General features: G+C 41.4%; 1 protein-coding gene across 14 annotated transcripts in view; it reads right to left on the bottom strand.

The window, feature by feature from the left end:
* LOC149315753 (receptor-type tyrosine-protein phosphatase T) overlaps nucleotides 1–17,879 on the bottom strand; it is an 849,328-nt gene that overhangs the window by 489,410 nt on the left and 342,039 nt on the right. For all 14 annotated transcript variants that reach the window (XM_089514002.1, XM_089514000.1, XM_089514008.1 and 11 more), the window contains exons 5-6: nucleotides 14,577–14,692; nucleotides 9,206–9,380 (exon numbers count right to left, since the gene is read on the bottom strand). In XM_089514002.1, the coding sequence (XP_089370128.1) occupies nucleotides 9,206–9,380; nucleotides 14,577–14,692 (291 nt within the window). The remainder of the gene's footprint in view (nucleotides 1–9,205; nucleotides 9,381–14,576; nucleotides 14,693–17,879) is intronic.

The following is a 17,879-nucleotide window of genomic DNA, read 5'->3' as shown; positions in this document are numbered from 1 at the left end:
ACATTAGGAAGAACTAGGGATGTAAAGAATATTCTCCAAAATTCAAAAATTAGTAGAAATATTTCTAATTAGAAAATTTCGAAAGCATTTTATAGAGAAGAAATTCTGATCACTTCTCGATCATGAGTAAGAATTTTGATTTTTAATCATTTCCAAATGAAGAGAAGAGAAGAAACTTTCAGCTGACAATTTCGACCTACAGGATTTGGGTATTTTGCGTAAGAAAAGCTACCATTCATCCTGGGTTTTACCAGAGGCTATTTCTTTCATTAGGGTGATTCCCCCCCCCCACATCTTTGCTCACTCACAGCTTTACTTTGAAAAACAAAAGAGAACAAAAGGGGAGGCATTTTGTGTGTTGGTGGTAGATAAGACATTCTACCCTTTATGCCATGCTCTTTTTGAATGCATCACACACTCTTATTCATGGATCACACACTCTTATTCATGCATATTTTGAACTCTACTTGCCAAATATATGCAAAATAAAATGCCCTGCCTCTGAGGCTGAGAGAATGTGCACTCTCCTTGCCAATTATTATTATTATTATTATTATTGCATGACCTTAGCATCACCATGGGAGAAGTGCAGAGTTGGTCATGCCCTGCCTCTGAGGCTGAGAGAGTGTGACCCTCACAAAAGAGAAGAAGGGGCAGGGTGGGGTGCAATGGCAGGAATTCTGCCATGATGGATAAAACCTAGCATTCGAAGGGATTCCAAGAGGTCATCCAACCCCCCCCCCCCCGACAACAGGAGCTGCTCAACAGTGGAATACACTCCCTCAGAGTGTGGTGGAGTCTCCTTCTTTGGAGGTTTTTAGCAGAGGCTGGATGGCCATCCATTGGGGGGGGGGGGGGGCTTTGATTGTGAATTTCCTGCATGGCAAGGGGTTGGACTGGATGGCCCTTCTGATCTCTTCCAACTCTATGATTCTATGAAAGTTACCACTTTCAAGTCAAAGGAGGTAACCCCCTACTAAGGTAGTTGCCATTTCCTTTGCTTTACCTTTACATCTTGTTTGACATGTGTGTGTTGTCCCAGCCTTGCCTGTTCTTGGTCACTTACCCACACATTGCACAGCTACAATTTGTCATATTTCCCTCTCAATCCATCCAACCTAAATAATTATGCCTGCCCAAATTGTGTAAGTCTTTTGACATAGTTTTTCTTTACTTCATTCTTTACATCCTTTGTTAGATGCCCCTATCCTTGACTAATACATACATTATGCAAATTTAAACAATAGGTTACCAGAACTAAAATTCATAATTGATCAGTAAGAGTAGAATTGTTAAGATGGACTTGCTTCCATCATCAAAGGGGGAATTATCCCCCCCCCCCCCCAATAAAGCCACTGCTATAAAATCATAGAATCGTAGAATTGGAAGAGACCACAAGGTCCATTCAGTCCAATCCCCTGCCATGCAGGAAATCTCAATGAAAGCATCCCTGACAGATGGCCATCCAGCCTCTGTTTAAAGACCTCCAAAGAAGGAGACTGCACTACATTCCAAGGGAGTGTGTTCCACTATCAAACAGCCCTTACAGTCAGGAAGTTCCTTCTAATGTTGAGGTGGAATCTCTTTTCCTGTAGCTTGCATCCATTGTTTCAGGTCCTGTTCTCTGGAGCAGCAGAAAACAAGCTTGCTCCCTCTTCAATATGACATCCCTTCAAATATTTAAACAGGGCTATCATATCACCTCCTAACCTTCTCTTCTCCAGGCTAAACATTCCAAGCTCCCTAAGTCATTCCTCATAGGACATAGTTTCCAGACCCTTCACCATGTTAATCACCCTCCTTTGGACACGCTCCAGTTTCTCAATGTCCTTTCTTAATTGTGGCACCCAGAACTGGACACAATATTCTAGGTGGGGCCTGACCAAAGCAGAATAGAGTGACATTATTACTTCTCTTGATCTAGACACTGTACTTTTATTGATGCAGCCTAAAATTGAATTGGCCTTTTTAGCTGCCGCATCGCACTGTTGACTCATGTTCAGTTTGTGGTCTACTTGGACTCCCAGATCCCTTTCACATGTAGTCTCCTTAAGCCAGGTGTCCCCCATCCTATATCTGTGCATTTCATTTTTCTGCCCTAAGTGCAGTACCTTACATTTCTCCTTATTGAATTTAATTTTGTTAGCTTTGGCCCAGCTTTCTAGTCTGTTCAGGTCATTTTGAATTTTGATTCTGTCATCTGGAGTATTAGCTATTCCTCCTAATTTGGTTTCATATGCAAATCTGATGAGTATGCCCCCAATTCTGTCATCCAAATCATTGATAAATATGTTGAATAGCACTGGGCTCAGGACAGAACCCTGTGGGACCCCACTGGTCACTTCTCTCCAGGATTAAAAGGAGCCATTGTTGAGCACCCTTTGGGTTCAGCCAGTCAACCAATTACAAATCCATGTAACAGTTACCTTGTCCAGCCCACATTTTACAAGCTTGTTTGCAAGAATGTCGTGGGAAACCTTGTCAAAGGCCTTACTGAAATCAAGATATCCACAGCATTCCCTTCATCTACCAAGCTGGTAATTTTATCAAAGAAAAAGATCAGATTTGTCTGGCATGACTTCTTTCTCTGAAACCCATGTTGACTTTTTGTGATTATGGAATTGCCTTCTAGATCTTCACAGACTCCCTGTTTAATGATCTGCTCTGGAATCTTTCGTGGTACTGATGTCAGACTAACTGGATGATAATTGTTGGGATCCTCTTTTTTCCCTTTTTGAAGATGGGGACAATGTTTGCCCTCCTCCAGTCTGCTGGGACTTCTCCTGTTCTTCCAGGAGTTCTCAAAGATTATTGCCTGTGGCTCCAATATTACATTTGCCAGTTCTTTTAATACCCTTGGTGTAGTTCATCTGGTCCTGGAGATGTAAATTCATTTAGATTAACAAGATATTCCTGTACTATCTCTGTACTTATTCTGTGCTGAAATTCCCCTATTCTGTCCTCTGCTCCATTTTCAGGTTGAGCACCCATTTCCTTTTCTGAGAGGACTAAAGCAAAGAAGGTGTTGAGTAATTCTGCTTTTTCTCTGTCTTCTGTTAGCATTTTGCCATGTTCTCCATGGTGGCCCTACCATTTCCTTCTTCTTCCTTTTGTTGTGGACATATTTTATTGTTTTTAACCTCTCTAGCAAGACGAAGTTCATTATGTGCTTTAGCTTTTCTCACTTTACCCCTACATGTGCTAGTTATTTGTTTGCATTCCACTTTGGTGATTTCCCCCCCTTTCCATTTCTTATACATGTTCTGTTTAAAACTTAGCTCAGTTGAAAGTTCCTTAGTCATCCATCCTGGTTTCTTGAGACACCTCCCATTTTTCTTTCTCACTGGAACTGGTTGAAATTGTGCCTTCAGTATCTCCCTTTTGAGAAACTCCCATCTATCCTGAACTCCCTTCTCTTTTATTATTTCTGACCAGGGGATCACCCTCAATACTTATCTACGTTTACAGAAATCCGCTCTCTTAAAGTCTAGACTATGACTGGCTTCCCCTTTCCATTGTATAACAAACTCCAGGAGAACATGGTCACTTCCACCTAATGATCCCACCGCTTGCACTCCATTATCCAAGTCATCCTTGTTGGTTAGGATCAGATCTAAAATAGCTGACTCCCTTGTTGCCTCTTCCACATTTTGGACAATGAAATTGTCTTCAAGGCAAGTGAGGAATTTGCTAGACCTTGAAGATTTTGCTGAGTTTGAATTCCAGCAAATATCAGGATAGTTGAAGTCACCCATCACTACTACATCTCTCCTTTCTGAGTGGGTAGTCAGCTGTTCTAGAAAGGCATCTTCCAATTCCTCCATCTGACTGGGGGATCTGTAGTAGACTCCCACCATAACATCCTTGTTGTTGCCCTCCCTTTTAATTTTTATCCAGATGCTCTCCACCGGCTTCCATGATTTATGTCCTCGATCTCTTCAGTGGTGTAAATATGTCTGACATATAGTGCTATTCCTCCTCCTTTCCTGTTTGGCCTATTTCTCTTTAAAAGGTTATACCTCTCTATTTCTACATTCCACTTATAAGACTCATCCCACCAGTTTTCAGTGATGCCTATTATATCATACTTGCTTTGTTATACTAGGAAATTGAGTTCATCTTGTTTATTTCCCATGGTCTGTGCATTAGTGTAGAGACATTGCAGATCATGGGTCCCCTTTACTTGCTGCCTGTGCAAGTTTTTTTGCCTCCCACTGTTAGGTCCTTGCACTATTTGTCTTGTTTCCTCTATGTCAGTTTGACTATTTTCTCCAGCCCTTTTGCCTTCCTTAATATTTTCTCCCTCCCCCAAAAAACTCAGTTTAAAGCCCTCCTGATCAAATTCTTGAGACTGTTGGCAACAACATTTCTTCCAACTGGTGTGAGATGCAATCCGTCCATTGCAAGAAATCCTACCTCATGGAATCACAGCCCATGACTGAAGAATCCAAATCTTCAAATCCTACCAAGAGCCTTGTAATCCCTTCTGATGTTCTGAAGGCTGTGTCTTGCAGTACCATTGGTTCCCACATGGACCAAAAGGAAGGGGTATTGGTCAGTAGGCTTGACCAGTCTTGTCAGCCTCCCTGTCACATCATGGATCTTTACCCCGGGGAGACAACACACCTCTCGAGACATCTTGTCAGGCCTACAAATCACAACTTCTGTACCCCTCAGCTAGGAGTCCCCCACTACAACCACACACCTCCTCCGAGGCTTAGCAGCGACTGTTCCCTCTGGTGGAACCATAATTCTGGTTACTGCTCCCTCAAAGTTTCCTGCATGCCATCATTCTCTTATTCAAGAGGGTTTCTCACTTCTGAAAGCAGTGATACTGTTTGAACATATGGGGAAAAAACTCTCAAGCAGGCTGCACAGAAATTTAAAGAAAATGAATAATTCTGCTTCAGCTTTGTTTTAAGGTGCTTAATGTTATTTTTTCCCTTCTGAAACATTGAATAATCTGTATTTATCTCCCACCCCTTCTTCTGCAAAACAGATGCATTTCTCTATTTAAAAATTGCCTGCTATTTCATATAAGACGTTGGCCCCAAGTTTAACATGAAAAGACACTATTTTTTTTAAATTTTTACTTCCACCAATATATCTGTAGTGCTTCACTTTGCCTGGATCTAGGTTTAGGGACCAGTCAGTCAGTTGAACTAGCCTTCAATTATGGATTAATATAATGTATTTCCCAATTCAATAAATGGCCCTTTAAAATGAAACAGTTCCAATTTGCTTTCTCTTCAATTTTTCTGCATCCATTTCATTGCCAATTCAATACTACCCTTGCCAAATTATTCAGACCTTTCCATAACCACTGATCCATACAATTCCAAAGGGACATGAGCACTTCATTAGACTAACCTTATACCAAGCACTCATAAATTTAACAGATCACTGAGAAGGATTTTTTTTTAAAAAAAAGTCTTGACAAAGCAATAGTTATGTTACCCATAATTATCTTTATCTCTTATTTATTTGTACTACCTACCATGATAGCTTCCCCGCCTCCCAATCTGTTTATTTCCTACACTGAATTGATTAGTGTCTTCCCCGCTGGTGGTCATTCATCACCATTTACAGTTCACATTACATCCTGCTTGCTTCAGTAAAATTGCTGGACAGTAACCAGTTTTTTTGCCTCCACTATCCATAAAATTGATCTTGCTGATTTTACCTCTCACAAAAGCAAGCATTCCATTTTCAACATTTTCATGGAGGGATTCAAGCAAATCTAAACAGGCAATGCCACTTTAAAACTTATCTACCTTTAGTTCCACCATGTAGTTTCCACTTCCGACACTCCTTCTGCTCAGGGTAAAGGTGGGCACACTATTGTAAAAAACCTAAGATGCCTGTCGGTCGGTCGGTCGGTCGGTCGGTCGGTCGGTCGGTCGGTCGGTCGGTCGGTCGGTCTGTCTGTCTGTCTGTCTGTCTGTCTGTCTGTCTGTCTGTCTATCTATCTATCTATCTATCTATCTAGCTGCTGTAGTGCATAATCTTAAATGCATTTTCCAGGGATGGGACCATTAATACAATTCTCCAGATGCTGTGGAATTGAAGCTCTCATCAGAACAAGCTGGTATAACGAATAATGTGAGATGAGAAGAGTTTAGGTTTGACAACATCTTGGGGCTACAAATATTCCCTATCTCTTTCCTAGAGCATGATTAGCACTCACCTTAATTTTATAAGAAATTGCTTAGATATTTAAATTCTGGGGTCAGGGGTGAGACCCCTGTGCAGATGACACATGCCCCAAAAGTGGCCGGAAACCACGCAGAGAGTGTGCCAGGCTTGTGCCAACTGGGAAAAGCCAGCTGTAGTAAGGTGGAGGTAGAGATTGGGAGAGTTGGGAGGGCTGAGGAGGACCAGGTGGAAGAAATGAGGGAAGGAACCCCGAGGGAGGGGTCAGAGGAAGAGAATGTGGGGCGTCAAGAGAGTATAAAAGAGGAGGAGAGAAGTTGCGCAGGGAGAGGGAGAAGGCGCGGAAGAGGGGGACATGGTGAGGCGGCCAAGTTGAGAGGAGGAAAGGTGACTCACAGCCCACAGCGAGTGGGAAGGCCCGTGTCCCTGGTGGGCCGGGCGAGCCCTCGGAGGCCAGGACCATACGAGGCTGTAAGATTAATAGACCCTCGAGTGGAGGGAGACTTCGGGTACCCGAGTGAGGGCGACTGGTGCCGTCGGGACCCCAGGAGTCTGGAAGGTGAATGGTGGGACCCAAAGGGAGGCGGCTGGGAGCAAGGCCCAAGACCTCAAAACTGGGAAAAAGCAGACAGGGAGGCGCTGGAGAAACACTCAGGGGGAAAGCGAGGCGGTGAGCCCACACCCGACCAGAACGAGGAGTCCAGTGAAGGCCTACCCAACGCAGCCTGCTAAAGGGGACTTTGAGGCACCAGTTTTCTTTGCCTGTTTATTTTGTTGCGTTACCTGTTGCCAATAAAGGCGTTATTGTTGCTGCAATTCAGTGGTGGAGGAAAGTTTGTTTCCCACGTGGGTAAGATTTCCACTCAATCTGGTCCCACCATGCACCCTGCTACGCCAGCCCCGCCCACACCAGCACGAAAAGGAGTGGTGAAAAGCCAATCCTGTTGGCAGGTGGATTCATGATGGTGGTGATGCCCATTTTCAAAGAGGTCTATCTCATTCCTGCACCGATCAGGGGCCAACCAGGGCTGGAGCAGCTGGAGGCCTCTCCATACTGCCAGTCTGCTTCACCATTTAGATCTCTGAAGATACCAACAGGACCAAATTGTTTAAGTGTAAGAATATGGGGATCACCCTTACTTGCAATCCAAGCATTAACAATAGAGTTGCTAATAATAACATTAATAACAAACAGTGATAAGGCATCCACACAGGTCAAATGCAGGATTCAAAGAATTACTTCTTTGTCCTAAAAAGCTTCTACTACCACTCTGGAAATATGCACATTTTTGGGCCCCAATTTAATTTAATCTAATATTCTACTAAACTCATCCCTGGATTTCAGAGAACATAATATAGACTCTGCACAATCTGCAGAATATAACATAATCTACACAATATATGGAACACAATATATGGAAGAACCCTGGTGGCACAGTGTTTAAATGCCTGTACAGCAGCCACTCACTCAAACCATAAGGTTGTGAGTTCAATCCCAGCCAGGGGCTCAGGCTCGATTTAGCCTGGCATCCTTTCGTAGGCTGCTAAAAAGAGTACCCAGCATGTTAGGGGCAATTAGCTTACACATTGTAAACCACTTAGGGAGTGCATAAGTGCACTGATAAGTGGTATAGAAATGTACTTGCTACTTGCAGTATAGCACAATAAAGCACATGTTGCTTATATGGGAGTATCCATATTAGTCTGATGCAGCACAAAACAGAAATTGCTGATTTATTTGTCAACAATTTCAAAAGAAGTAATGATGTCACTGGCAAATTGTTTAGACATCTCATTTCTTTGAGTCATTCAGCAAACAGTAAAGCTTTAGTCTGTGTTTTAAAATGACACAGATGTTTTATCTCTCCCCCCCCCCCCCCAATTAACGCAGATTTCAATGCTGAATAATTTGGGACCAAAAGTAAGGGCCCAACTGGGTAAGTCAATATTACTAATAATATAGCCTCTAAAGCATAAATGCTAATACTAATAATATACTAATAAACTATACTAATGATAAAATGCCCAAAGCACTAATTATTAAATCAACAGAACACTTTTTCTTGTATTTAGAAGCTGAAATTCAAGGATAAATACAGACTACAAAAAGAAAATGAATCAATGTCATTTAGGGTATTTTGAATGAGGTACTGTTTATTGTCAGAGCAGTATAAGAAGCCTTCTTTCCTTGAGGCATTCTTGTGTTTTGCTTCTCCCCGACCATTTGGGCTGGGGAGGAGATTTTGCTGGCCTCTCATTAGAGACCAGCATGTTAAAGGAAAACAGCATGCTCTGCTGGCTGTTGGGAGAGGAGGGGGCGGGGTTTAGCTTGCTTGGGGCTTCCCTGCCCAAACTCCTCTCACTTGGCTTCAAAAGCTGGCCCACCCTCCCACCTCGACATCAGTGTGAAAATTAATTCTGGTCGCCTCGGGGCCGGGTAGGAATTTTCTCCCCTTTCTAAGGGTTTTTTCGCCTACCCCACACTGTTGGTTGAGGACTTTGACAATTGGCATGGGTGTGGTCATAAATAGGTTCCACGCATAGGCGGGGGGAGATAGATGTTTCGGTGAACACCTCGGCACCCTCCTAAAGGGTGAAGCTAGGTCTCTGGAAATCACGTTTAGGTCTTGCGAGTAAACGTGAAGGGAAAGAGACTTGCCTTGGGGCTGGCTTGAGATTTAAACCCTCACTTAAGTCTGGCGAGTTAAGTGGGGGAGTCTTGGGTTGGCCTTCCGGATGCCGGCCGGGGAGCAACCCAAAGTATGGATTGCCCTTGGGGCACAGGTGTTTTCGCCCTTTGGAAGCTGGGGAATTGGTCTTGGAGCAGACCATCTGCCAGCTGTTCCTACACAAGGTTCTCCCCCCTGGTTTTTTGCAGTTCTCGAAGAAATAAGTTTAAATAAGTTGAGTTAAATAAAGTTGCCCATTTTATAACCCAGTTCTCTGTGTCTGGTCTCATTATTAATGAGTTGGTCAGCAATGTGTAGATTTCAAAAGACCATAACAGATGCACACACACACATGCACACAAACTTTATTGGCTGCCACTTACCTTTCACTATTAATTCTGCATAGTTTGAAACTCCTGATCCACCATCTGAGCGGATGACACATCGGTATTTACTGATGCTCCGTTGGGAAGTGTCAGCTACACTGACAGTTGCAGAAAAACGTCTGTGGTTGACTACTCTGGTGACCATTAAAGCTGTATCTCTGCCATTCCATTGCTGCAAGATAAACAATGGAGACAGGGCAAAGTAAATGTAATGTGGTCATGGTGAGAGAATTCTTAACTAATTTGTGCTTCATAATTCTTAATTATAACACAAAATAGAGTTATAGTTTAGAATCTTCTGTCATGGATTACATTATTTAACATTATGCATACTTAGCTATATAGTAGAGGCACTAAGGCAGGGGTACCAACCTGGGTGTGATATTGAATTCTGGCGGCAGGGGGTGACAAAGACTGGCTTGTGCCATCACTCATTATTTTTTTCTGAATAAATTAGAATCATAGTGTTCTATTTAGATTTGCATTTTCTTCACCGAGTTGTGACAGAAGAATCCAAACTATGGCTCCATACAGACAGGCCAAAATAAAGCTGCTTCGGGTCACTTTGGAGGTATGCTATTTCAATGATGCATGCGTCCTAAGAGTCTGGAAGCTGCGCCAAAGCTGTGCTCTAGTCCTCAGGATTGCAACATGGCTTTGGCGTGGCTTCTGGACTCTTAGGACACATGCATCATTTAAACAGCATACCTCCAAAGTGACCCAAAGAGCTTTATTTTGGCCTCTCTGTAAGGAGCCAATATATCTTTTTTTTAAAAGTTCAATTTATTCACCTGTAGTAGTGTATGTGGTTTAATTTTTGGTTCAAAAATTAGAAATTGGACTTCTTCAAATTTGATATTAATTTTGTAGGGGTTGTGAACATTAAATAAACATTTCCTAGGGGAGTTGGGCATAGAAAAAGTTGGGAACCACTGCACTAATGATTCCTGGCGTTGGCGCGGCTTCCAGATTCTTAGGATGCCTGCATCATTTTAAAAACATACCTCCAAAGTGACCTGAAGCAGCTTTATTTTGGCCTGTCTGTTTGGGCCCTTACTCTATTATTTTACTTATTTAGTCTATTTATTCTAATTTTACTTTATTTTATTTTATCTTAGTTTATCCTGGTCAGTGACCGAAATAAAGATGATGATGATGATTAACTCATATTGCTAAAATTGACTCTCTAATCATTATCAGCATTTCCCCCCTGACTAGCAACCTAAAAATTGGCCTCAAATTTGCATCTCAAACTGAGCCCAGGTTTTCAGACACTTTTGCTTCACTTGAATATTTTCCCACTATTTCTGCCTTTAAATGTATGTGTATCAACATTTAGTGATTTCTCTATACAGTTTCTGTGTATTAACCATACCATGTTCATAATAAACATACCATGTTTGTGAGTTCAGTTGACAAACTTTCTCACATACACTGTGTACAATGATTTGCACACATGTTCAATTTTTTGTACCTGTGGTTCTATGACATGTATTTGTATGGGGAAAACATTATATAAAACAAAATCAAACGCTACTGTATCAGCTAAATAATTTGCAAACTAGTTTTCATTTAAGTAAATAACATAATCTCTAAGGAGGAAGCAGAAGGTGAGATGTGTTTTGGGGGGTCATCCTTGGCTCTGTCACTGTTGTTGTTTAAAAAAAGCTTGTGTAAGGACTTTTGTTTTTGGCTGTGTGCTCTCCCTGAAAATATTTAAAAGCCTTTTAGTTTTGTACAATTGCAAGAATTGTGAAAACAATATAATTTATGGCATATCAAAGGTCCCAATGACCAAGATACATGGTTTTAATTTGTTCATGACAGTGTAACAAGGCCTGAAGGCTTCAGCTCAGTCAACATTAGGACCCAGCTGAGAAACCCATTGCCTTAGATGAAATAAAGAGAGACTACGTCTGAATACAGGCTGCACAGTTGGGTCATAAGCCATTGTTTCATTATGTACTGTGCCCTTTTATGACCTTGTTGCAGAGGGAAAAATTGCACAACTGCTGCCTTCAATACACACACACACACACAAAATTTACATTAATTCTTCTATTTATAATATCTATGCATGATATGAGAGAGAGAGAGAGAGAGAGAGAGAGAGAAAGAAAGAAAGAAAGAAAGAAAGAAAGAAAGAAAATATACCACATGAGAAATTGTTCTCAGGGCTGGATTTACAGACACACAATTCAGGAGAATTTAAGAAAGCACTGGTAAAACATGGCTGAATCATTTAGGAAGCAAGGGTGTGTGAAAGCCTGCCATGCTTCCTAAACATCAGGGAATCATCACTCCCCTCCAGCATCCCTGAATTGTTTGGGGAGAGGCAAATTCCTATGAACGGAAAATTTCTATTCACAGGAAATGGCTCCTCCCTGAACAAATCAGGGATGGTGGAGGGGAGCGATGATTCCCTGACGTTTAGGAAGTGCAGCAGGCTTTCACACACCCACGTTTCTTAATGATCCAGTAATGTTTTACCAGCGTCTCTGTGCTGGTCTGAAAATCTTCTCAGAAAATTATAAAGGATGTGAAGGGGGAGTACATGAGACTATCTGCTTAGCTCTCCATTCCACAGCTGATTTCTAAAGACGGTTAGCCTGATTCATATGACCAGCACTGCATTAAACTGTTCTTGTTTGCAGCAAAATTGACATCTATTTTATTTTCCATAAACAGAATGATTATGACTGATCAGATCTATGGATTAATTAACTCATATGAAAATATTAAGTAAAGAGTGCATTTTATGTATGAAAGACACTAAGGAAGGAAACAGATGGGATGAAAGGTGCCCCTTCCAAAAATGGATTGGGGCTGCAGCAAACACACATTGTGGCCCCAATCCACCTTGAACCCAGCTGAAAAAGGGGTGGATAAAAGCTGGTTTTGCTGGCCCCTCCATGGCCCTATGACAACTTCATGATGCTCCAGCGACACAGCATGCAGGTGTCAACACTGTGCCACTGGAGTGTCATGAAGCTGCCCATGTCTGGGTAGCTGGCCAGAAAGCTTCAAGCCGGCTTTCTGGCATGATCAGGACATGCAGCGTCTAAATGCTATGCACTAGTGATGCCTGGAAGCAGGCTTTTTGGGTCCGTCTGTTCCGGCCCTAAATGGCTGCATATGCAATAAATATAAGGTATTCAGGAGCTAAACAAATGGGCCCATTCTGCACATGGAAAACAAAATGATCTGGGAACTACCCTGGTTGTTCTAGAAGTGTCCATAGCAGCAATTTGGCAACATAGTGAGGACTTTGCATTTCTCTACAGCTCTCCCATATTCCAGCTATCATTTTTTCTGAGGGAAAGCAGATCAGCTGGGGACAGTTTCATTGTGGCTTGGTCCAGTGGCTGATAAGAGGCCCTTCCTCTGGGTTCAAACTACTATAATAAATAAAAATAAAAATTTTATTTATATACCGCCCTTCTATATAATCAGGGCGGTGTACAACATCTTAAAAGAACCAAGTACAAATACACAAACAGATACAGATAGAATTAAAAACAATTTAAGCAATTCTGGCCAGCTTGCCACTGCTGACGTAGAGGGGGGGAAAGCTAGTTGGGACCTATATCCGGGAATGCGAGCTTAAACAGAAAGGTCTTCAGCCCCTTTTTGAACTGGGCTAGGGAGGTGGCAGAGCGGAGCTCATTGGGCAGAGAATTCCAGAGGGTCGGGGCTGAGATGGTGAAAGATCTCCTGGACGTGGAGACTAATCTGGCCCCTGGAACCCTCAATAGCTGCTGCCCAGATGTTCTGAGGGTGCGGGGCGGTTTGTATGGGGAGAGGCGGTCCTCAAGATATCCTGGGCCCAAGCCATTTAGGGCTTTATAGGTAATAACCAACACCTTGTATTGCGCCCGGAAGCGAATAGGCAGCCAGTGCAGTTCTTTAAGCACTGGTGTTATATGACTGGCTCTGGATGTACCAGTAGCCAGTCTGGCTGCCATATTCTGTACTAATTGCTCTGGTCTCTGAGGGAAAGAAGAGCAGCAAGCTGTAGCTGGATTGTCCCTTGGCCCAACCAATAGTGAGAACACTACTTTCATATCCCAATTGCAATTGCTCTGGCCTCTCCCTCAGCAGCCAAGATCCACTGGACATAGCCCCCCCTCCACAACATACACACACACACTGCCATTCTCTTCTGTTTATGTGTCATATCCTATTTAGATTACAAACCTGAGGGTAGGGAACTGTCAAAGTCATGATTTTTAAGTGATTATGTGACCCTATATTTCTAGCAGTCATAGTTGTTGTAAAAGATCAGACATAGCTCTTCAGAATCTGTTGAAATTTAAATCCAAAATGTATATTTGCAGAAATGTAGATAAGTAAAAAGACAGATTCAGTCTATATCCTTTTCCTTCCCTTTCTACATGACCCATGCTGACATTCTTCATAATTTTCATATATAAATACCCAGTGCCATATTTATGTCCTCCTCTTTTCCCAGCTCCTGATTGAAACCTCTAATTCTGCAGACTTCACACATTATCACTGGAATAAATGAGGGTAAAAATAGATGTATGTAAAATTCCCTAAAGGCACCAGATCCTGTCTGATCTTGGAAGCTAAGCAGGGTAAACCCTGGTTAGCACTTGGATGGGACACCACCTGCTAATACCAGGTGTTGGAGGTTATAGGATTAGCACACAGCTAAATAAAGCGACTTACCACTCCCAAATTCAAGCCAAATTTGGGCTGCCCCCCTGGTATGATTGCATCGCTTATGTCCCCAAAACCACCATCTGGGTACAGCCCGGCTCTAATGCTGGTCCCTGAACTTGCTTTGGCAGCAATTTTTCAAAATCAGGAGTTTTCCAACTATGCTGAAGCAAGTTCAGGGACCAGCATAGGAGCCAGGCTGTATGCAGATGGTGGTTTTGGGGACAAAAGCCATGAGATAATACCAGGAGGCAGCCCAAATTTGGCTTGAATTTGGGAGCAGTAAGAAGCTTTATTTTGCTGTGTGACAAACTCCTATGTTTTTCAGTGGAAAGAACTCTTAAAACAACCTCTGAATATTCCTTGTCTATGAAATTCATGGAATCATAAGTCGACAGCTAACTTGAAGGCACATGCACACAGAATATTTTATGTATTAGTCCCAGTTATTAATGCCCTTAATAATCTTCAGTTGAATATTTTTTCACTCTACAATCTAAGAAGTATGGTTCCAAATATGCAGCAAATTTATTTTCAGGAAAATACTCTGTAGTTTACAGTTCCACCTAGAATTGCAAAATATCCTACTACTGATGGAAAAGAATAGACAACCACTTGGAAGTGTGAAGCTCTCTTTGTGCTTTGAGATATTTGAAAAATAACAAAGGCTTCATGTCCACTGTACCTGTAGCCACAATTTGTCATGTTGAGACCACTTTCCTCCGGCAATACACTGAAATGTTGCATTCTGTCCAACATTAACCTCCACATTTTGAAGCCGCAGGAAGTGAGGAGCTTTTCCTAACAAAAATAAACAAATATTACCTGGGTAAAGCAACATAGTATGATACGCTAATCAGTCATTCTTAATGAGTATGCAATGTTTTCTACAAAATAAATGGAAAAGGAGACTCCACCACTCTCTGAAGCAGTGCATTCCACTGCCAGAAAGATCTTACTGTTACAAAGTTCATCCTGTTGTTCAGGTGGAATCTCTTACATTTTAATTTAAAAAAAGAAAAAACAGAAAGAGAGAAAAGAAACCTCATCTGACAGTGTATTAAAGGCCACAAGTACTTATTTGTAAGTACTTAGTGTATAGCTAGATGTGACATGGAAGATCCTGTCTCAGGCAGTAGCTAGTACATCAATAAATTGTGACATGAAGTTATCCTATGAATTATACTAGCCATGGAATTACATCATAGCTACAGTCCTGGGAGAGGAGGGCCATGTGCTTTCCCCTATGCCTTTTTTTTTCTAATTAAAACAGTTTCCCACAGTTGCTATTTTCCCCAGATAGACATACAAGAGGTTAACTAGCATTTAGCAAGCAGCATTTACTACATTCCAGAAATACCAGCCAGTGCACTTAAATAGTGCTATGCCATCCCTTTTAGCTGGTTAGTAGTTTATCCATGTCACAATTTATTGATGTACTAGCTACTGCCTGAGACAGGATCATAGATCTGTCACCTGAAATGGAGAGGCCTTGGTGCAAAACAATACTGCTTCTGCACAATATTTATAGCAAACAATTTTGACAGTCAGTAACTTCCATTTTCTCCACCTTTAGTGCATCAAAATGGACCTATTTAATTCACAATAAGTCCTCTCTAGTTACTAAGAGACAAGTAAAATGACATGAGATTAAATGAAATAATAAAATAATAGAACATGGCTGATGACTTCATGCTCAGGTTGTTTAGCACCCAGCTGTATTGTAAATATTTGAACAGTATCATACCTGTTAGAATCCTTGGATTCTATCAGAAATAAATAGATATTAGAGAGGTTGGAGATAATGGAATAGGAAAAATAATAGTTGAGGGCTGAGAATATTTAGTTTAGCTATAGATTGGATAGGCTTAGGGGGAGGGCAGATACCAATACTTTGTTATTAGTTAGAAACTGTTAGTTAAGTATAAAAAGGGGGAGCGAGGGGGATTTTGTTGATGGAAAAAGAGGGAGAGGAATGTTTGGGGGTGGAGTTGCTGGGGATTTTATGTATTGTAATTGCTGGAGATGGGCAGTCTCAGCTTAGAAGCTGAATGAGTCACAAGTGCTGTTTTGGAAATCTTCCATAAAGTGCTGTTTGTTTTACATCAAACCTGACTGATTGATTGATCCAAGAGCTGACTGACTGTTCTGACAGTTCTAAAGGTCAAAGTGAGAAAACATGTGTGTGCGTGTGCGCGTGTGCGTGTGCGTGTGCGTGTGCAAGCTCTATTTCTTCTTTTGGGTGCTTAATATCTTAAATCAATAATTGAATTGAAAGCAACTGCATGAGAATGAATAAACTGAATTTTAGTTTAGATAGGGCACACATTCCATTGGTTAGAAGGGAAATAAAAATCCATAAAAAGTTTCTGGGATAAAGCAACTGCATGAGAATGAATAAACTGAAGTTTAGTTTAGATATGACACACATTCCATTGGTTAGAAAGGAAAGAAAAATCCACAAAAAGTCTTTGGGATAGAATTTCAAACCCCTTGAGAAACTGATCCACTTTTACTCTAAGGCAAATGCAAGACTCCCAGCCTGGATCAGATGGGAGGCCTTGACTTATCCCTCCAACTGGATCCAAGGGACCCATCAGGACTGCAATTTATACTGCAAAATAGTTATCCACTGAAGCAGAGTAGATAACCCTTTCTGGACTTAAAGGTCATGTCCAGTATTGGCTGGGGATAATCAGGGGTTTGATACACATGTATAAATGCATGGACTGAAGCAGAAGGAAATAGTAAGATGGTTTCACTTGGGCTAACTTGGGGGGGGGGGATACATTAATTTCTTCAGAATGGCATGCTTTAGTTCCAGGGACCTTCCTTCAGTAAAATTAACTGACACATCTAGTTACATCCAGTATATAGCCATAGCAATAGCAAGTACATTTCTATACCACTTATCAGTGCCCTTAAGCGCACCCTAAGTGTTTTACAAAGTGTAAGTTAATTGCCCCCAACAATCTGGGTATTCATTTTACCAACTTCGGAAGGATGCAAGCTCGAGCCCCTGGATTGGTATTAAACTCGCAGCCTTATAGTTTGTGAGTGAATGGCTGCAGTACAGGTATTTAACCACTGCACCACTTCCTTCCCCCTCCCAAGCACATAATGGTTAGATGTCTCCCAATAGTAAGCAGTTGGGAAAGAGTCTATAGAAGGTCAGTTTTGATGACTAGGCTAGGAAGATAATGTAAACATCTGGCCAGGAATGTTAGTGGGATGGAAAGTTATCCTGGGACATGCACAATGGAAAGTCATCTAGGTATATTAGAATGTACAAGTGCTTAACCCAAGAGCCCATTATGTTCAGATTCTGGTCTGTCAAAATGTGGGACAAAAATGAATTTCTTTCAAGAAAGCTGAACTGACTCACTCATATTCTGACAGACTCACAGTATGACACAACCAGATATGAATGGAATGAATCCCCTAAGTTCAGCACTTGTACATTCTAATTTAGAAGGTGGCAGATAAATTTATACTGTCCATGTGCTGGGATAGCTTTCTATCCAATAACATTTCTGGGGAAGGCAATTCTTGTTCACACACAAACACAAGTCATATATGTACAAATAATTCAGCACATATGTTTAAATGTGTCCCCCCTGTTTGAGATGCAGAGTTTACAACTATCATCTCATTATAAAGAATTTTTGGAATTTTTGTCATGCTTGATGAGAAAGGCACTCTAGCGAAAACCGCTGCAACATGAGAGTGAAAAGAAAAGCATTTCCCATCACCACCAGGAACAGCACATATCAAAATAGTGGGTGATATGTTTCATTGCGGAGGGCACAAACACTATTTTGCTCAAAGCCAGTATATTGCATAAAAATAAACAAACAAAAAAACCTTAATGATTTTTTTTCAAAAAGGTCACAAAATCACATTGAAAAATATGCTATGTTTTTGTAAAAAAAAAAAAAATACCCAGTTGAAAGAAAACTTTTTGAAATGTTTCATGCTCACTTGCAAG

This window comes from Sceloporus occidentalis, unplaced genomic scaffold (genome assembly GCF_023333645.1).
Source record: "Sceloporus occidentalis isolate IW3139 unplaced genomic scaffold, rSceOcc1.0.p SCAF_3, whole genome shotgun sequence".
Classification (NCBI taxonomy): domain Eukaryota; kingdom Metazoa; phylum Chordata; class Lepidosauria; order Squamata; family Phrynosomatidae; genus Sceloporus; species Sceloporus occidentalis.
This window is presented reverse-complemented; position numbering and strand designations above follow the sequence as displayed.